This window comes from Nematolebias whitei, chromosome 5, assembly GCF_014905685.2.
Source record: "Nematolebias whitei isolate Nwh7 chromosome 5, NemWhi1, whole genome shotgun sequence".
NCBI lineage: Eukaryota > Metazoa > Chordata > Actinopteri > Cyprinodontiformes > Rivulidae > Nematolebias > Nematolebias whitei.
In genome coordinates this window covers 45,740,263-45,762,216 of record NC_056502.1, presented here as the reverse complement: position 1 = coordinate 45,762,216, position 21,954 = coordinate 45,740,263, and the positions used below count along the sequence as shown (strand labels likewise).

Sequence of the window (21,954 nt, the reverse complement as noted above, 5' to 3'; positions counted from 1 at the left end):
GGTTTTTTTTTTTTTTTTGAATGTCCAGAGGACCAGATTGAAATTTTTTGGATTTTTCTACCTGGATTATTGAGCATGCATCAGGATATTATGGAGAGGAACAGCAGGTTGTGTGTGAATTAGAGCACATCCGATTCTGTCAGGTGTCCTAAACCTCCCTCCTCCATCCCCTCACTTCACGGTTCTGAGCTTAACTCTTCTCCACTTTTGCTCCAGTCTTGTGGCACCATTTGAAGCACCTGAAGGCTTCAATTCTCTGTTGTCCAACTAAGGACATCCATCCATCCATCCATTTTTTCTTAAAGTAAATTGGACTGTTTTTTTTATGTTTTGATCGCTGTTGTTATTTTGACAAAATTAGCGCAGTTGTTTTGAAACGTGATGTATAATGTGAATAACACATCAAACATTTCTCTCTTTTTATTTTTAATTAATTTTTTACAGTAAGCTTTTTTATTTATGTCTGAAATGTAGCAGGAGTTCAGACACCTGCTGATGTTGCGCACGCGCTAGAGCTGTCTGGAGACGTTTCTGTGCGTAATGTGTACTGTCCACAGGTCATTAATTTATTCTCTTGAATAAATGATCGTTTCTGTTTCAGGGGTCCGAGAGGAGGAGACAGGGTGTTTTTCAGTGCGCAGCCCCACTGAGTAAGGACAATATTTGGAGAGGAGGAGGAGACAAGGACTCCGCACAAAATCTCTGTGCGTAAGACCACCTGTCCCTCCGTCCTCAACCCCCAGCCCAGAGGCTCCTCTCTTGCTTCTCTAAGGAGCGTGTAGCTGGTGCGCTGCGCGTGCTGCAGCTAGGAACATCCAGTCCACAGACTGGGTCCACCGGACTACGGGCAACATCTCTCGTATTATTTTTAATAAATAATCAAAACAAAAATGCGCGATGACTTTGAACTTTTAGGGGCGGAGCTACCGGATCCAAGGAAAAGTTGCCAGAACAGAACGGGTCAAAATGACAGAGTTCCCGGATTTTGTTCCGGCAGGATCCGGCTCAAATTAACCACTGGCGTATGTGCTAAGTTTGCAGCTATGGAGAGAATGGAGACTGCCTAGAATAAGAGCCCCGAAAACAACAAAAACTGTCAAAAGTTTGGGAACATTTTAGGCTAAACAAAAAAGACAACACAGCAAAATGCATCCACTGCAAAGCAGAATTGAAGTAACCACAACAGCACGTCGTCGATGTTGCAGCGTCTGAAGAGAAAACACCCGCTGTATGCATCAAACTCGTCCGCAGCTGTAACAGGTATCATGTTCTCTGTGCAAAATATGTTAACCTAAATGTGTGATAATCTGTCATGTTATAGATGTAAAATGAGGCATATTTTTGCTAACGTTAAATCTACTGACTAATCATAGTTGCTACCTGGCAGGGTCTGTACGTTGTGTGAGGGAAAAATTTTTCCAGGACTTGATACAAGTTTGTTAATGATAAAAGCCCAGCAACAGACTGACGACATGAGCTGAAACACATTTGTTTATTGCTGTACTTCCATCCTGATTTAAATTAGATATTTAGGATGAATATTTCAAGTGTAAATGTATTTACATGAGTGCATAGGATTTTTTTTCTTCTTGCTACTGTTTATGACTTAAAAACTGGGATTAATCTGCATTTATTACTACCGTTATATTTGTTTATAGCTAAGCAATTAAGACTAAATAATAATACAGTCTGCAGAACTCAATGTACAAACTCCAAATTATACATTATCTATCTATCTTATTCATTTTCTAACAAAGATTCCATTCAGTTTTCCAATCCATAAAAATTATTTACAGCATTTAGATTTTTATGTGATAGTTAAAAAATAATTCAGTGACAGAGGGTTTTTAATTAAAACATCCTCAAACCTCACACATAAATAAAAGCATATATCAAATACAACTGACATACTAATGTTACTTTGATTGCAGCAGGTCATCAGAAAGTGTAGATTACTTAACAATATTACATAATTTTATAATATCCAGTGAAGCACACTTGAAAATTTATTAAGGAATAACAATGAACAAACAAATAATTTTATTCTTCTTCTTTTCAGTGAATGGCAGAGTCATTCGTTGGACAGCTTCATACAAAGAGCTCCAGGATGTTGGTTGTGCAAGCAGCTGAGTTCACAAACAGCATTTTAAATATGATCATCACAGACATGCAGCCGCTGTCCGTGGTGGAAGATGAAGGCTTCCAGAAGATCATCTCCACCTTCAATCCAAATTATGTCCTTCCTTCCAGATTCTACTTTGTAAATTCCATTCATTTTTCCAATCCATAAAAAATATTTTACAGCATTTATAGATTTTTATATGATGTTTAAAAATAATTCAATAATCAAATGGGTTGTTTATTTAATGTTCTTTTTTTGTGTATTTGTATTATTCATAAAATTAGTACGGTAGTTACTGCAGAACCTGGCAAATTCAGTTTTCCAATTACTCGATCAATCACCAGAATAATCTATTGATTACTCGATTACTACAATATTTGTTTACAACAGACCTAAGGTCAAGAATCACATGTTAAGATAGAAATAGTATCAAATGAAAACTACTCAATTTTAACAATTTATTTAAGGAAATGAGGTCAATTTGTCCTCTAGTAGTCTAAGCTTAAGACATCATGACAAGCCAACACTAACTATAGGATTTATCAAAAAGGAAAGTCTTACATCCAGTCTTAAAACTGGACAATGTGTCAGCCCTATGGACAGAAACTGGAAGTTTGTTCCACAAGAGAAGAGCCTGATAACTGAAAGAGCTTCCTCCTGTTCTGCTTTTGGAAACTCTAGGGACCGTGAGTAAGCCTGCAGTCTGAGAGCAAAGTGCTCTGTTGGGAAAATATGGAACAATAAAATCTGTAATATAAGATGGAGCTAGGTTGTTGAGGGCTTTGTAAGATTTTGAATTCAATTCTGGACTTGACAGGAAGCCAATGGAGGGAAGGTAAAACTAGAGAGATACAATATGATCGCTTCTACTAACTCCAGTTAAGACTCTAGCAGCAGCATTCTGGATCAGCTGAAGACGTTTTAAAGAAGTATTTGGACACCCAGATAATAAAGCATTGCAATAGTCCAGTCTATACGTGACAAATGCATGAACCAATTTTTCTGCATCATTTTTAGATGTTTCTAATTTTAGCGATATTATGCAAGTGGAAGAAGGCGTATCTAGTAAAAGACATGTCCTGATCAAAAATAACACCAAGATTTTTAACATTAGAGCTGGAGGCCAGATTAATGCCATTCAAGGAGGGTGAAAGACTGAAAAATTTATTCCTAAAATGCTCAGGTCCAAAAACTAAAACCTCAGTCTTGTCTGTATTCAAAATCTGAAAATTTATTGTTATCCTGGGTTTTACGTCTTTAAGACATGTTTGAAGTTTAAGTAGCTGATTGGATTCATGGGGTTTCAAGGACAAATATAACTGTGTATCATCAGCATAACAATGAAAATTTATCCCATGCTGTTTAATAATATTACCTATTACCATTGAAGCATATACAAGGTAAAGAGTATTCGTCCAAGCACTGAATCTTGAGGAACTCTCTTTGGTGTATGATGAAGATTCATTGTTTACATTTACAAATTGGAATCTATCAGATATATATGATTTAAACCAATACAGAGCCATTCCTGTAATTCCAACATCAAATTCAAGTCTCTGTAATAGAATGATCAATTGTATCAAATGCAGAACTGTAACATGAGTAGTGTTTAGACCCCAAGTGGCGGACCGAACAAGAGACAAACACAGAGTTTACAAAAATAAATGTTTTTATTTACAGGTGAGGGGTCGGGTGGCTGAAAAGGAAGAGGGACACGGTGAGTATTGAGTTGGATCTTGAGTCATCTTTCAGAGAGAGAGTAGAAGAATGTTTTACTGAAAAGTTTTTTTCTTGTAGATGGAATCCAAGGAGAGGGCTGTGAGGTTCTGGTTCCAGGAGGTTCCTTAGTTGAGAAACAGGTGAGTACCATTGGAGAGAGGATCAGGTTTGTAGTGAAGGTGGCAGGTTTCTCAGGCTGAAGGTGGATAGCAGTAGGGACAAAATCTTGACAGGTAGCAAAAACACAAGGAGCACAGAGACCTAGGAAGGTGATTGGAATTAGGGCTTTAACAGACTACTCGAGTAATCTACACGTCGATTTCTAGGACACCTATCAAGGTTTTTAATTTCATGTCGAGTATTCGTGGTGACTAGGGGTTGAACGAGTATATAAGTTTTAAACTCGACATTAACATAATAAAAACCGAGTAGAACTCGAGTATTTGATGACGTCATAGATCTCAAGATACAAAAATAAATAAATAAATAAAACCGCAAAAAAAGGTAATTATTTACAACAAAAAAAAAAGACCAACAAAACATTGGGAGCGTATATTATGCTCCCACCATTTATCATACTGCAAATAAGTCACAGGAAAAACTAAACTATTAGTTGTTGTTATTATTAAACTGCAAACGTGAAAAAACATGCAGCACGTCAAAAACAAAACTTAAACCGAAACTGGTTCTGGTGGATTGGACCCGGTGTTACACCACACTCTGTGACCTGCAACAGTGCAACACCGCCCCCTACGGTCATACGGTGGTCACATAATATGACGTCACTACGGATACTCGACGTAACATTTTCAACCTCGATAGATGTCCTAGCAATCGATGTGTAGATTACTCGAGTACTCTGTTAATGCCCTAGTGGTGACGTCATTACGCCACCGTTACGTCATCACGTCACGTGTCATGTGATCCGCACTGGGTGGGGGTTACAAAATGGATTCCTCCAAGCAGACGGATGGAGCAGAGCAGACCCAGTCTTGGCACACAGGTAGAAATACATCAATAGTCTGGAAATATTTCACTAAAGATTAATCTTCTGGTTCAACTACCGTAAGCAAACAGAAAATGAATAAACTTCCTGACTGTTTGGAGCATGTTGCGAACCGGTGTTACACCATATTTTGTGACCGTAGGGGGCGGTGTTGCATGCACTGTTGCAGGTCTGAATATGGTGTAACACCGGGTCCAATCGACCGAACCAGAACCAGCTTTCTCTGACCTTGTTTCACAAACAAAAAGCCAAATATATTAATCTCTAAACCTGTAAAAAAAATCTATAAACATATTAATCTGTAAAACTAAACTTAATGCGCACCACAGCTGGCGGTGGTGCAGGGTGGTCGACCCCCCCCCTGCCCCCCCGCCACTGTTTTTAGTTTCGTTTTTGACGTGCTGCACGTTTCTTCACGTTTGCAGCTTAATAATAAAAACTAACAGTTCAGTTTTTCATGTGACTTATTTGCAATATGATAAATGGTAGGAGCATAATATATGCTCCCAATTTTTTGTTGGTCTTTTTTAGTAAATAATGACCATTTTTGCTGTTTTATTTATTTATTTTTGTATCTTTAGATCCTATGATGTCATCAAGTACTAGAGTTCTACTCGAGTTTTATTATGTTAATGTCGAGTTTAAAAATTATGTAGTCGTTCAACCCCTAACTGGAATCCAAGACTAGAAGTCAACTGTAGGGAGATCAAGAGACAAGTCTTAGTAGTAAAATGTGTGCAGGCAGTCTAGAGGCCATCCATCACATTACCATTGCTAAGATAATGTCCCGGCGCTGAAGGAGTGTAATGGTAAATGGTAAAATGGACTGTACTTATATAGCACCTTTCTATCTTATTTCAAGATACTCAAAACGCTTTACATTACAATCTGTGCCTCATTTACCCATTCATACAGCACTCTACTAGATCTCTACAAAGCTCATTGAACAAATCATTCTAATGAGACTAATCAGTGCTTTAGATCACATTCATACACTGATGGGACACACATAAGAGGCTATGAGGGGTTCAGTGTCTTGCCCAGGGACACTTCGACATGTGAGTGCTGGTGGATTCGAACCCCCAACTCTCGCATTGGAGGACGACTGCTCTAACCACTCAGCCACAGCCGCCCAAGTGTCTGGCTGAGGCTTTTATGCTCCTCCAGAGTCGTCCCTCTAATCAGGTTCAGGAGTGGATTGGTGATTGATTAGAAACCTGCTGCAGCTGTGGGTGAGAGAAAGTTGGCTGGCAAAGCCAGAACTCCCACAAACTGAGGTCTAACAGGACCTGTGTAGACTAGGGCATTAACAGAGTACTCGAGTAATCTACACATCGATTGCTAGGACATCTATCGATGTTAAAAATGTAAAGTCGGGTATCCGTAGTGACGTCATATTATGTGACCACCGTATGACCGTAGAGGGCGGTGTTGCACTGTTGCAGGTCACAGAGTATGGTGTATCACGGGGTCCTATCCACTGAACCAGAACCAGTTTCGGTTTAAGTTTCGTTTTTGAAGTGCTGTGTTTCTTCACGTTTGCAGTTTAATAATAATAACTAATGGTTTAGTTTTTCCTGTGACTTATTTGCAGTATGATAAATGGTAGGAGCATAATATACGCTCCCAATGTTTTGTTGGTCTTTTTTTTTTGTAAATAATTATCGTTTTTTGCGGTTTTATTTATTTTTGTTCTTGAGATCTATGACGTCATCAAATAGTCGAGTTCTACTCGGGTTTAATTATGTTAATGTCAAGTTTAAAAATTATATACTCGTTCAACCCCTAGTGTAGACACCTGTCCGTTGTCAGAGGCCATAAGAATATAATTGGTAACTTTCTCCAGTGCAGATTCAGTGCTGTGGTGAGCTCTAAAACCTGACTGAAACTCTTCAAACTGATTATTAATTTGCAGATGACCAGCAACTATTTTCTCTAGAATTTCTGAGATGAAAGTTAGATTAGATATAGGTCTACAGTTGGCTTGGATTCCTGATTCAAGGTTATGTTTCTTAAGTAAAGGTGTAATTCAGTCCTTCTCAAATAGTGTGGGGGGGTCCGGGGCAATGCCGGGGGGGGGGGGGGGGGGGGGGGGGGGGCATGTGACCCTAGAAAACATGCTTTTTTTTGCCGCAGGGAGTAGTTTTTTTTTCCCCTCACCATTCTTATTGTGTCGCGTGCGTTCCTAATAAGTTATGAACAGTTATGGCTGCCTTGTGGTTTTGGGAGCCATGCATGAACTGTGTCTCTCCCCTCTGCTGCTGACACGATAAATAAACTCAGACCGTCACCTCCTCCGTCATCCGCTGCTGTTTTTATGTCCATACACACTGGACGTCACTCACAGCACGCATGCAACAATAAATAAACTCAAGCGAGAGTGACACCTGCCCCCTCTTTCCTCTATTGCTTTGACAAAATGTTTGAGTTTTATCGATAAGTTTGTCAAAGCACAATTTACAGAAGTAATGTTTAATAAATGTTAGGACTATTCTTTGCTAACAAAATTAATTCACCTCAGTTAAGCTGCTGTTTTTTATACTCTTGATGCTTGTCACCCACAACATGCAGGCGACAAAGCATAAACTCAAAGCGAGGGGGTTACCTGCCCCCCTCTTTCCTCTTTCATGTGGAATTTTTTTTGTGTGTTTTATCGATGAGTGTGCTCATTGATCCTGACTTCCTCATTTTGATAAAAAAAAATAAAATCTGCATAAATTGTTTTATTCATTTTTGTTTTGTAAGTCAAAGTGTTTTATATAACAATCCTGAGTTAAAATGTTGCTGATAAATCTGAATTTATTATTATTTATTGATTATATTTTATTTAATTTTTCAGTATCAAATGGTCCAAAATGTTTAAAGTTTAAAAAAATGATTTTTTTTTTTTCAGGCAAATTGATGCACTTCAAGTTGTTTCTGTTACAGAATAAAAAAACAATGTCAATAAAATTATTCTTCCTTGTAAGTTGATCCATATTCTTTTTTTCCTTTAATGTTAATAAGGACACAATGTTAGGCAGAGGTGTACTTGTGACAATCTTATAGACAGTCTCGGTGGAGAGTTGGGGGGAGGGGGATGTTTATTTCTTCCTGGGGGGCATAACAGAAAATAATTGAGAAGCACTGGTTTAATTACAGCAATCTTAAAGCTCTCTGGTACGTAACCATTTATTAGAGACAAATTAAGCAGATCCAAGACGTGATTATTAATCAAGTTTGACATGACTGTCGACGAGGAAGAGGGCCGGCTCCAGAGGAGGGGGCGTGCCAAAGACACCATCTTAGCACCAACATAACTGGCTTGTTCCACTTTGGAGTAAGCTGTTTGTGGGAAGAATAAATTTTGTGTTGTGTGTTTCCTTGACTGATGAAGCCTTCCGGATGGAAGGTGAAACGTTTCAGCAAAAAACGAAACTGTCTGGATGACCTGACTGAAAAATATTGGATTGTATACCTGGATTATTGAGCATGGACTTTTTTTGGTTTTGAACCAGTTTGACATGACTGTCGACGAGGATGAGGGCCGGCTCCAGAGGAGGGGGCGTGCCAAAGACACCATCTTAGCACCAACATAACTGGTTTGTTCCACTTTGGAGTAAGCTGTTTGGGGGAAGAATCAGTTTTGTGTTGTGCGTTTCCTTGACTGATGAAGACTTCTGGATGGAAGGTGAAAAGTTTCAGCAAAAAAAGAAACTTTCCAGATGACCTGACTAAAAATTGTTGGATAATTCATTCAACCATGACATCCTAGACAGGTTAATCCCATTGAGCCTCTGGGACTCATTTGCATACATTAGTAGTATTGAATTATAGTTCTGTTAACATAAATATCAAACTAAATACATCTTCTTTCAAATACACACAACTAATGTGCACTCAAGGGTTCCACGCTGGCCTAAGCAGTTGCTTGTCCTGCATATGCCTATTAATCGGTGCCAGTGTTTTCAAATGTTATTTTTGCTTCTAGTTTCAGCATTTTATGAGTGTTTAAATTGTTCAAATGATTGTCACTTTTATCCTGTTTGTGAGTTATATAACACTTTTTATGATGTCTGTTGCTGAATTTTTACAAATGAAATCTTAATCTCAGTGGGGTTTTAATCTGGTTAAATAAATGAAATGAATGACTCAAACAAACTATGCCCTCTGGTATAAAACAATCTTTAGCTGAATCTAAGTGCATTACATACCAGAATATCCTGAGGACGCTGTTCTGAAGCAGTGCTTCTGCCAGGATCTTCCCTCCTTTTGATGTGATGCCATTCGCTGAGAGACTGGAGCACAGAGGAACAATTTATTGAAGTAAATTTTGTTTATTTAAAATAATTTGTTTTGTTTTATTTGCCTTGCTTTCCTACCTGAGGTTGGTGAGCCTAGGGTGGTTCTTCAAAGCTTCAGCAAATGCTTCTGCTCCCTCATCACCAATGCTGTTCCCCCACATCCTGGAAGACAAAGGTGAACTATAGGAATTAAGGGACATCCAAACACTGAAGGCCTCTCTTTTAAATTGACTTGACTAAGAGTTTCCAGGAGCAGAATGGGAGGGGACAGGTTGGCTCGATTGACAGTTCAATTCAATTCAGATAATTTATAGCGCCAAATCACAACAAAGTTGTCTCAAGGAAATTACCAGAAACATTTCAGTGTGATTGTGAACCGCACCAGCTGAAAATGTAAACAAATGTTCTGGATATTGGTCCCCAATCAAACCGAGTCTACCAGACTATCAGGTGTGAAAACATCCTTAAAAGGGAGTTTTTCCTTTCCACTGTTGCCATTGTGTTTGTCGCAGTCTACCATCCTGAGCAAAGTGAAGATTCAACGAGTCTGCTGGCTGTGGCTGAGTGGTTAGAGCAGTCGTCCTCCAATGTGAGAGTTGGGGGTTCGAATCCACCAGCAGTCACATGTCGAAGTGTCCCTGGGCAAGACACTGAACCTCTCATAGGCCTCTGATGTGTGTCCCATCAGTGTAGGAATGTGATCTAAAGCACTGATTAGTCTCTTTAGAATGATTTGTTCAATTAGCTTTGTAGTGATCTAGTAGAGTGCTGTATGAATGGGTAAATGAGGCAGAGATTGTAGTGTAAAGCACTTTGAGTATCTTGAAATAAGATAGAAAGGCGCTATATAAGTACAGTCCATTTACCATTTCTTAGATAGAGAACTTTACTAATTGTTTTTTCTATGTATGTGAATGTTTCTGTAAAGTACCCTGAGACAACTTTGTTGTGAATTGGCATTATATAAATAAACTGAATTGAATTGAATTGAAATTGCTGTCCAACATTAATTAAATCCTAATCAACCTTCTTGTTTGTACTTACCCCACATCAAATATAGAAGTACTTTTCTGAATTGCACTGGCCAAGTACCTTCCACCAACACTTGTAATCTTGTTTTTACCAATCCTGAAAATAAATTTTGACAGCATCAAACACAACATAGCTATAATTCCATTATCATATATATATACTGTATATATAAATTTATTTTTGTACAAGTCCTCAGCATACTTGACAACTTCCAGCTTGGGGCATTCTTCGATTATCTGAGCAACCAGCTTGGCTCCAGTATCTGTGATGTTATTATTGTAAAGCCTGGAAAAATAATTTACATCAGATTTTATACGGTAATTACATGTTGTTCGTAAAATATACAATTATTTGTCATGTTCATTAAAAGTTATAGCATACTGTAAAAACACACACAGTTGTGGTCAGAAGTTTGTATCTACTCCCCAATGTCATTAATTATTTAATAATCACAATAAGGATTATATTTGAGAGGTTTTTTTTTCAGGGTGGAGTGATGGCACAGCATACAATGTTATTGATTTGTACAAGAATTGGGTTTGCAAGTTTGAATTAGTTGTACATTTTCTTTAATACATATCAAGTCAAATTTTACAAAAGTGGAGAGTACAAAAATGTAAAATGGACTGTACTTATATAGTGCCTTTCTGTCTTATTTCAAGATACTCAAAGCACTTTACACTACAATCTGTGTCCTCATTTTCAAATAATTCTAAAGAGACTAATCAGAGCTTTATCACATTCATACACCGATGGGACACACATCGGAGGCTTTGAGGTGTTCAGTGTCTTGCCCAGAGACACTTCGACATGTGACTGCTGCTGGATTCGAACCCCCAACTCTCGCATTGGAGGACGACTGCTCTAACCACTCAGCCACAGCCGCCCAAATGTAGTACTCAAGCAAAAGTAAATGTGTAAAAAAAATAAAGTAAAAAGTAAGCTATTCAAATTTACTTTGGGTATATATTTAGTTACTGTCTTACAAAAGGAGGGCATCTTTCCTGCCTTGCACAAAGGACAAGAGGAAAGTTCGTTCTCAAACGAGCTCTTAAATTTAAACATGAACCTCAATTTTTTTAATAAATGGTAAATGGTAAATGGACTGTACTTACAAACCGGATTCCAAAAAAGTTGGGACACTAAACAGATTGTGAATAAAAACTGAATGCAATGATGTGGAGGTGCCAACATTTAATATTTTAATCAGAATAGAACACAAATCACAGATCAAAAGTTTAAACTGAGAGAATGCATCATTTTAAGGGAAAAATCTGTTGTTTCCAAATTTCATGGCGTCAACAAACCCCAAAAAAGTTGGGACAAGTCCATTTTTACCACTGTGTGGCATCCCCCCTTCTTCTTACAACACTCAACAGACGTCTGGGGACAGAGGAGACCAGTTTCTCAAGTTTAGAAATAGGAATGCTCTCCCATTCATGTCTAATACAGGCCTCTAACTGTTCAATCGTCTTGGGCCTTCTTTGTCGCACCTTCCTCTTTATGATGTGCCAAATGTTCTCTACAGGTGAAAGATCTGGACTGCAGGCTAGCCATTTCAGTACCCGGATCCTTCTCCTACGTAGCCATGATGTTGTGATTGCTGCAGAATGTGGTCTGGCATTATCGTGTTGAAAAATGCAGGGTCTTCCCTGAAAGAGATGATGTCTAGATGAGAGCATATGTTGTTCTAGAACCTGAACATAGTTCTCTGCATTAATGGTGCCTTTTCAGACATGCAAACTGCCCATGCCACAAGCGCTCATGCAACCCCATACCATCAGTGATGCAGGCTTCTGAACAGAGTGTTGATAACAACTTGGGCTATCCTTGTCCTCTCTGGTCCAAATGACATGGCGTCCCAGTGTTCCATAAAGAACTCCGCTGACTCATATGACCACAGAACAATCTTCCATTTTGTCCCACTCCATTTTCAATGACCCTGGCCCAGTGCAAACATCTGAGCTTGTAGAGCTTGCTTAGAAATGGCTTCCTCTTTTCACTGTAGAGTTGCAGCTGGCAACGGCAGATGGCACGGTGGATTGTGTTCACTGACAATGCTATCTGGAAGTATTCCTGAGCCCATTCTGTTATTTCCTTGACAGTGGCATTCCTGTTTGAGGTGCAGTGACGTTAAGGGCCTGGAGATCACGAGCATCCAGTAGAGTTGAACTGCCTTGACCCTTACTCACAGCAATTGTTCGAGATTCTCTAAATCTTTTGATGATGTTATGCATGGTTGATGATGATAACTTAAAAGTCTTTGCTATTTTACGCTGGGTAACACCATTCTGGTATTGCTGCACTATCTTTCTGCGCAACAATTGTGGAATTGGTGATCCTCTTACCATCTTGGCTTCTGAGAGACACTGACACTTTGAGAAGCTCTTTTTATACCCAATCATGTTGTCAATTGACCTAATTAGTGTTAATTGGTCTTCAAGCTGTTCGTTATATGCACAATTTCCTTTTGCCAGCCACTTATTGCTATTTGTCCCAACTTTTCTGGGATTTGTTGACACTGTGAAATTTTGAATCAACATATTTTTCCTTTAAAATGTTACATTTACTCAGATTAAACTTTTGATCTGTCATCTATGTTAGATTACAAATAAAATATTGACATTTGCCATCTCCACATCATTGCATTCAGTTTTTATTCACAATTTGTTTAGTGTCCCAACTTTTTTGGAATCCGGTTTGTATACAGTGCCTTTCTATCTAATCAAGCTTCTCAAAGCACTTTACACAATCTATATCCTCATTTACCCATTCATACAGCACTCTACTAGATCTCTGCAAAGCTAATTGAACAAATCATTCTAATGAGACTAATCAGTGCTTTATCACATTCATACACCGATGGGACACACATCGGAGGCTATGAGGGGTTCAGTGTCTTGCCCATTGTAGTGTGTCAAGGACAGCTTTGCTGTGGACATACGGTCCCACCAAATGTGTTATTTAAAACACGTACGGTCCCACCAAATGTAGTGAAATGGTGGGGGACAGCTTAACTGTACCTTCACTACTAATTATTTAAATATAACAGGTTCTGTCTTTTTTTAGTTAAATTAATGCCATGTGACGACGTAACTGTGAGGATTGTTTAATCAGTGACAAGAGACATTAATTTAACTTTGACCCATCAGAATAAATGTGGTCGTTTATTTAACAGAATCAAAATTTAAAATCAAAACATGTACACGTTATTAGCTGATCGGGTTCTGATTAATAAAACTTGGCACGCTTTACTACTAAGACAACAAGACATTTCTGAAGGCATCTAGATTACTGACAAAATAGAAGAGTTGAAAGGAAGGATGGGTGATGAGTATGTTGTTGACCAGGAGGGCACGCTTCTTTCAATCACCAGCTCAAACCTCCGGTACACTTAGCGCGTCACGACTCATTACCTTCGCAGGAGATAAATCAGCTTCGGTGTCGGGTCCATTTCAACGCTACCTTCCAACGTCTCCGGTAAGAGCGGCTGGCCATCGTCAGAAGTCGTGTCGATTTACTCCGTTCAACAAACAGGCTCAGCTCCCTTCGAAGTTGGAGGCATTACACCCGGGTGGATCCACAGCAAGCATCTGTGAGTCCGTCAGAGATCCCATTCAGGAGTGGAAGACTCCACAAGGCTTGAGAAGACACCATCAAAGACTGAGTTCAACTCAGATCCAAGACTTCAGAAGAACGGAGTAGACTCCAGAAGACCCAGTCAACTGAGTAGTTCTAGGAAGTGTGGACATTTAAAGAGTTCTCACTTCCCGTCACTCAGGACTTCCTGATTGGTTGAAACAAACAACAGGGGGTGTGTTTCAGTGATGTCAAAGGGTTATTAAAAGTCAAAAAGACAGCAGGAATGTTTAGGAACGTTTAGTACAGACAGAGAAATGTTTTGAAGGAGTGAGAGGAAGCAGGTGCCAGTTGCTTCTTTTTTACCGTCTGCTAGGTTTAAAAACAATACAGCCTGTTCTAATAACTTCTTTCTGACTGTCTCTGACTTTTGACCGACATCACTACTTCTCCTTTAGACAGAAAATCAAAATGCATAATTACTTTGTAAATAGACATTTAACTTGATTTCTAATTTAAATGGGGATTAAAAAAATCATTAATACTGTTTCACAGTTGATTTAAAATGAGTGTTCACTTCAACTTTAGAAATGATATGAACTAAACACACTTTGATTATCAAGATATTGTAAAATAGTAATGATAATATAAAAGAAGAGTGTTCTTTCAATTTATTACTTCAGGATACAATTAGACAGTCTCTGGATGAGCTAATTTGTATTTTTGGATTCAAATCAATGAAACAACAGGTCTTCAGAGGCAGGTTTTGGTCGGAGGCCTAGTTCACTACACCCATGGACACTTCGGCATGTGACTGCTGGTGGATTTGAAGTCTCATCACTTGCATTGGCGGAACATGTCCGCACATAATGTGCTTAGAAAAAATGAATTATCATTTCAACGCAGACTAACTCATGATGCTCAACTTGCTTAATAACAAAACATGTTGAACAAACCACAAAGCAGCTGGTAGAAAAACTCTTAAATGCCCTGCCCTGCTTTCAGTTCTCATTAAATTATTATGAGTTAGTAGGAGAGATCATATCTCTCCAGTTCTATTTCGTATAGGTTTCGCCCTTTAAGACTATCGCTAGAGGGTTTATCCCTTTGCGCACAGCACTGAGAACTTTAGTCCGCTCCCACCAGCTGTGTGGGCCCCACCCCCGATCCGTATGAATTACGGTGAGACCGGGTAATCGGCTCCCATTTTTTCTTCAGCCAGCATTGTCAAAAGAACGAAGAAGGAAAAGATGTCCAGCTTTGACCGGCACAACTTTTGCGAAGGATGCCTGGGTCTCTGCCACGCCGATCTCCTGCTGTCCATGTGAGCTATTCCTTACCCTGACAGACGTTTTGCTGAGTGTTTTTCTGTGGCGGGATGCTACGCGCTGGACGACGCCACTGCCTTTCTTTGACGCAGAGTCGTGCAGTGAGTAAATGGTAAATGGACTGTACTTATATAGCGCTTTTCTATCTTATTTCAAGATACTCAAAGCACTTTACACTACATTATGTGTCCTCATTTACCCATTCATACAGCACTCTACTAGATCTCTACAAAGCTCATTGAACAAATCTTTCTTAAGAGACTAATCAGAGCTTTATCACATTCATACACCGATGGGACACACATCAGAGGCTATGAGGGGTTCAGTGTCTTGCCCAGGGACACTTCGACATTTGACTGCTGGTACATTCGAACCCCCAACTCTCGCATTGGAGGACGACTGCTCTAACCACTCAGCCACAGCCCAATGACTCCTCCGAGAAAGGTGATGCTGGCAACAGCCTCGCTGCACCCTCTCTCCTGGAGAGCGTAGTGACGGAAGAAGAGCGGCTGAGCAAATGCTCAGCCACCTTGGGTCTTCCCACGTAGGCAACCAAACCGCTCCAAGCCGTCGGCGCCCTCCTCTCGAAGCTGCCCGACATAATCCAGGAGGCTGCTGACACAAAGGGACTTTCCGTCCCTCGCCTCCATCTGCCCCGATCGAATAATCTAGCGGGATGGTTTGGCTCCGCCCCGGCTCGTCGCCCTGACCTCATCTGGCCCCGCTTTCCAGCAGTGACATCGTACTGGAACGAAGCTGCAGCTGGGCCCGGCAAGCTGAAGACGCCTGTCTCCTCCTTCGCCTCCATCTCCAGAGCAGAGGGTTTTACCTATCGGAGTTTCTCCCTCGGTTCCCGCCCTGGAGCAAAGCCTGGTGGAGGCGCTTGGAGCAAAAGCTTCTAGGATGGACCAGCAACCTGTCCCTCCAGGGAAGCATGACCAGATGGTGACAAAGCTCTCCAACCAAGCTCACTAGTGCTCATTCCAGGCGGCCGCAACAAACAACAATGTCGCCCAGCTGGCCTACAGCATCTCCAAGAGGCTGGAGGAAGCAGACCTGCTGGAGGAGACAAAGTGAAACATGTGCGCCACCTCTGTGCCTGTATGCCGCATCGCCGCCTGGATGACCATGATCCAGAGTACCACCTGGCTCCTCCTCTCACCATCCTTGTCCGAGAGGCAGCAGAGAGACCTGCTGGAGGGCCCCATCACCCCAGAGATGCTGTTTGGGGCCAACTTCAGGACCATCCTTGAGAAATTGCAGAGGTCCGAGGAGGTCTCAGAGACGGTACACCATCTGGTGATGTCACAGTCCTCCTCCCACTCCTCTGGCTGCTGGAGGGACCGCCGTGGCCAGCAACAGCAGCAGAGGCGCTCCACAGCTGCGGCAGTGACTTCACGCTCCGCTCCTCCACCCGCCCCCTCCACGAGGGAACAGCTCCTTGAGGGGAATGTGCATGTTTTTTGATGATGTATGTTTTGAAATAAAACAGAAACATCTCTGAAAGTAAAGTTTCATCTGATTCCAGCCTGACTGTCAGATCAACTGATCTCACAGCTGCCTCTCTTCACACATTCCCCACACAGAACAAGCCAGTAACCTCTAAACAGCATTTTAAAAAGGCACAGCAGTTGGGTAATATCATAAAACACTCGTCTGCCACGTCAGTTAAAAATTATGTTATATTTCGTATAGGCTTCGCCCTTTAAGGCTGTCGCTGATGGGTTTTATCCCGATATGCGAAGCATCACACTGAAAAATTTAGTCCACGCCCACCTGCTGTGTGGGCCCCACCCGGTCCGTATAAATTACTTTATGAGCGGGTAAGTAATATTACTTTATTACTTTACTTTATTACTTTATCTTCATATCCAGATGAAATGAAGATCTACAACACAGTGATGGAAGCCACTGAAGACATGTCCAGTAGAGGCTATGCCGTGAAGGCCGTTAAATCAACAGAAACGGTCCTGGAACAACTAAAGCAGCTGACCTGGAGCAAGGTGGGGAGAGGACCGGGGAGCGGTGCGGTGAAAGAGAGGTGGGACACTGAAACCAGTTATAGAGAAAAACTCAGGCTTCAAGAGGACATCACTTAAACCCTCAAGAAAATGAGGTTTATCCACTCGGATGCCAATTTAGAATTATATTTGGTTTATGGTGCAGTAAATCTAAATAAGCAAGGTTTCCCATGAGTACTGTCTACTGTGAGGCCTTAAATGATAAATGGTAAATGGACTGTACTTGTATAGCGCCTTTCTATCTTATCAAGATACTCAAAGCTCTTTACACTAGAATCTGTGCCTCATTTACCCATTCATACAGCACTCTAATAGATCTCTACAAAGCTAACTGAACAAATCATTCTAAAGAGACTAATCAGTGCTTTAGATCACATTCATACACTGATGGGACACATCATAGGCTCCAGTATACTCGCACGTCCTGTCAGCCGCACGGAAACTGTACACACTGTCCGCAGAGGGTTGAGACTTCATGCTCGAGCGTCCACCCTCAGCGGCTGCAGAGCAGCTCCACAGACAAGGGGCGTTTACCTTCGGGACAAATTGAGGTTGCTGATTGGTTATTTGCTGATACGCCTACTGGATTGATTGTCAGGTCGAAAAAAAATAAAATGAGAGCTGGCAGCCCCAGCCGTAGCGGTGTTCTGTGTTTATATATTGTTAATAAAAAGTTCTAAAAAAACAGGGAGCACTGGTCCTGCAGCCCACACATCAGACCAGCCCACCAGGAAATCTCCAGACCCTCCCACAGCCATGTTGGACCTGATTTTAATTCGCTCATGAAAAATTCCTTCATTTTTCACCATTTCAGTCATGGCATCAACTGAGGAGGAAGAGATCACTGCCTAAATTTAAGAGACAAAGCCCAATTGTTTTATTACAGGAAACACATCTAGCTGATGGCAACTACTGAGGAATTAAGTTGATGAGCCACAGGATGAAGATCTGGGAGAGAGTTGTGGAAGCAAGACTTGGACTGTGAGCAGCAGTATGGTTTCATGCCAAGAAAGAGCACCACAGATGCCATCTTTGCTTTGAGAATGCTGATGGAGAAGTACAGAGAGGGTCAGAAAGAACTCCATTGTGTCTGTGGATTTAGAAAAAGCATATGACAAGTGCCAAAAGAGGAGGTGTGGGATTGCATGAGGAAATCTGGAGTGGCAGAAAAGTATGTTAGACTGGTACAGGACATGTATGAGGACAGCAGGACAGTGGTGAGATGTGCTGTAGGAGGGACAGATAACTTCAAGGTGGAGGTGGGATTGCATCAAGGATAGGCTATGAGCCCCTTCTTGTTTGCTCTGGTGATGGACTGACTAAAAGATGAGGTCAGGCACTTCACCACTTGCTCAAGCCGAGATCGGAAGCTTCCTCCCCCTCCCTCTCCACTTTGCTTTGCTGCTCTGTCTGTCTGTGAAACTGCTTCTGAGACTCTGAGACTCTCTTGCATTTCTTCCAAACCATAATTATGGACTTGTTCTGACCAGTGGGTCCCTCAACTTTATTTACAACATTTCTTCAAGAGAAGACAGGCTTTAGGAGAGCCGATTTACCCTGTTGGCACGTACGCAGCTGGATATCTCATCGACTGGAAGACTTGATGATGTGTCTATCTCTGCTGCCATCTGTGGATTTTAAGGACGCATATTTAATAGGATTCACGATAACCGGTTCCTGCTTTTTGGATTCAGCTGGTCCTGGTATTTATCTACAATCAAGGAAGTCGTCAGCAGCAAATTTGGACCCGATCACGCTGCTTGCCTTTATGATGGTTTGGTTTCATGTCTCGAGTACCCGGACTCAAATGCTTTGGGCTGAATGGATCAGATCTTGGGGATTTTTACTCAGACATGTTCCATCGGTGTGGCCATGTTAGTTTGGACATTTCGGAACCGAGTGGACCAAACACAGACTCAAGGTTGATGTCATTAAGTTCTGCCTGTCTCCAAAACAACTGTGTGTTTATTTAAATTTTGGTTGCCTTGGTGTCCTTGAAGGCCACCTTATCTGAATTTCGCCTGGAGAAAATGTGCTCTGACGCTCACCACCCCCTCCCTGAGGAATTTCCAACTGATAACCAGATGAAACCCCGCTGAAAAAACTTTCTGCCATCATTTCAGGACTCTGGATTCTCAGAGGTTATTATTGGCCATTCCTTGACATACCTCGAGAACGTTTATGGATCTCACCGGAGGACATTTACTGATTACACTGACCTCGAGAGCATCTGTAGACGTTGTTGACCGGTCTCGTCTCTTCCTTCTTCCTGCTCTGCAGAATGTTTACGTAAATATGTGCTTGTTTGTGCGAGGTGTTTTTTCAATATTAGGGGTTTTTCTCAGCCAAGAAAAAAGTCTGATAGGAATTTTTTTCGCCTCCAACTCCTACGTGTCTGGTTAACCACTGTTTTTGTCTGTCCAAACAGGTCTCACTTGTAAATGAGTCTTCGAGGCTCAATGTGATTTATCTGTTTAAATAAAGGTTGAATGAATGAAAAAGAATCCTCATGGACTATGATGTTTGCAGATGACATTATGATCTGTGGTGAGAACAGGGAACAGCTGGAAGAGAACTTGGAGAGGTGGAGGTATGCACTTGAAAGAAGGGGAATGAAAGTCAGCCATAGTAAGACAGAGTACATGTATGTGAATGAAAGGGAGGCCAGTGGAACAGTAATGCTACAAGGAGCATAGGTCACAAAGGTGCCGGACTTCAAGTATTTGGGGTCCACTATCCAAGAAAATGGGGAATGTGGTAAAAAAAAAAGTGAAAAAGAGAGTCCAGGCAGGATGGAGTGGATGGAGAAAAGTTTCAGGAGTGACATCCACATGTCTGCTAGATCCCATCCCAACCACACTGTTTAAAGAGGTATTCCCCCTAATTAATGTCCACATTTTGGATCTACTTAATTTGTCTTTAATGGATGGTTATGTACCACAGCGTTTTAAGGTTGCTGTAATTAAACCTTTACTTAAAAAATCTGATCTTGATTCAGAAATTCTGGCCAACTATAGACCTATATCTAATCTAACTTTCATCTCAAAAATTCTAGAGAAAATAGTTGCAGGTCAGTTGCGTGAACATCTACAAAGAAATAATCAGTTTGAAGAGTTTCAGTTAGGGTTTAGAGCTCATCATAGCACAGAAACAGCACTAATAAAAGTAACTAATGATATTCTCATGGCCTCAGACAGTGGACTTGTGACTATACTGGTCCTGTTAAACCTCAGTGCTGCATTTGATACAGTTGATCACAATATTTTACTACAGAGGCTTGAATATGATATTGGGATTACAGGAACAGCTCTAAAGTGGTTTAAATCATATCTATCTGATAGATTCCAGTTTGTAAATGTAAATAATAAATCTTCTTCATACACCAAAGTTAGTCATGGAGTTCCTCAGGGCTCAGTGCTTGGGCCAATATTATTTACTTTAAATATGCTTCCATTAGGTAAAGTTATTAAACAGCATGGGATAAATTTCCATTGGTATGCTGATGACACACAATTATATTTGTCCATTAAACCCAATGAATGCAATCAGCTACTTAGACTACAAGCATGTCTTAAAGACATAAAAACCTGGATGACTCTTAATTTTCTCCTGTTGAACACAGAAAAAACTGAGGTTTTGGTTTTTGGACCTGAGCACCATAGGAATGAATTTTTCAGTCTTTCTCCCTCCTTAGATGGCATTAATCTGTCATCCAGCTCTAATGTTAAAAATCTTGGTGTTATTTTTTATCAGGACATGTCTTTTATCCCCCACATTAAAAACGTTACTAGAACTGCCTTCTTCCATCTGCGTAATATCACTAAAATTAGAAACATCTTATCTAAAAATGGTGCAGAAAAACTGGTCCATGCATTTGTCACGTCTAGACTGGACTATTGCAATGGTTTATTATCTGGATGTCCAAATACTTCTTTAAAATGTCTTCAGTTGATCCAAAATGCTGCTGCTAGAGTCTTAACCAGAGTTAGTAGGCCATATCATATTTCTCCAGTTTTAGTTTCTCTCCATTGGCTCCCTGTCAAATCCAGAATAGATTTCAAAATCTTACTTCTAACCTACAAAGCTCTCAACAACCTGGCTCCATCTTATATTACATATCTTATTGTTCCATATTTGCCCAACAGAGCGCTTCACTCTCAGACTGCAGGTTTACTTGTGGTTCCTAGAATTTACAAAAACAGAATGGGAGGCAGATCTTTTAGTTATCAGGCTCCTCTCTTGTGGAAACAACTGCCAATCTCTGTCTGTGAGCCCGACACATTATCCAGTTTTAAAACGAGGCTTAAGACTTTCCTTTTTGCTAAATCCTATAGTTAGGGTCGGCTTGGGTTTCCTGAGCTGTCCCTTAGTTATGCTGCTATAGGCTTAGACTGCTGGAGGACAAACTGACCACAATTTTCACTCTACTTCTGTCTTTACTTACTCTGTTCAACCTGTTTTGCATTTGTAATTATTTTTTCTATCCTTAACATGTTTTTTTTTTTTGTCTATCAGATACACCTGGACTTATACCTGGACCTACCATTCTGTGTTTGTCTGTCTCTCCTCCCTCTCCTCTCAACCAGCCGGTCAAAGCAGATGGCCGCTTGTCCTGAGCCTGGTTCTGCAGGAGGTTTCTTCCTTTTAAAAGGGAGTTTTTCCTTTCCACTGTTGCCACTGTGCTTGCTCAGGATGGGAGACTGCATCGAAGCCAAGATTCATCTTGTCTGCTGGATTCCTTAAATAGAGAACTACTAATTGGCTTTTATGTATGTGAATCCAAAAAAGTTAAATCTGGTCCTCTGGACATTAAAAAAAAAACAACAAAAAAAAAAACAAAGCAAAAAAATATAGAAACGTTTCG

The 21,954-nt window shown here is 40.7% G+C and overlaps 1 protein-coding gene across 1 annotated transcript in view; it reads right to left on the bottom strand.

The window, feature by feature from the left end:
• The window catches only part of LOC119410420 (nucleotide-binding oligomerization domain-containing protein 1), a 109,755-nt gene that overhangs the window by 9,542 nt on the left and 78,259 nt on the right, over positions 1–21,954 (bottom strand). The window contains exons 4-7 of the mRNA XM_037677332.1: positions 10,364–10,447; positions 10,175–10,258; positions 9,209–9,292; positions 9,041–9,124 (exon numbers count right to left, since the gene is read on the bottom strand). Coding sequence (XP_037533260.1) covers positions 9,041–9,124; positions 9,209–9,292; positions 10,175–10,258; positions 10,364–10,447 — 336 coding nt within the window. The remainder of the gene's footprint in view (positions 1–9,040; positions 9,125–9,208; positions 9,293–10,174; positions 10,259–10,363; positions 10,448–21,954) is intronic.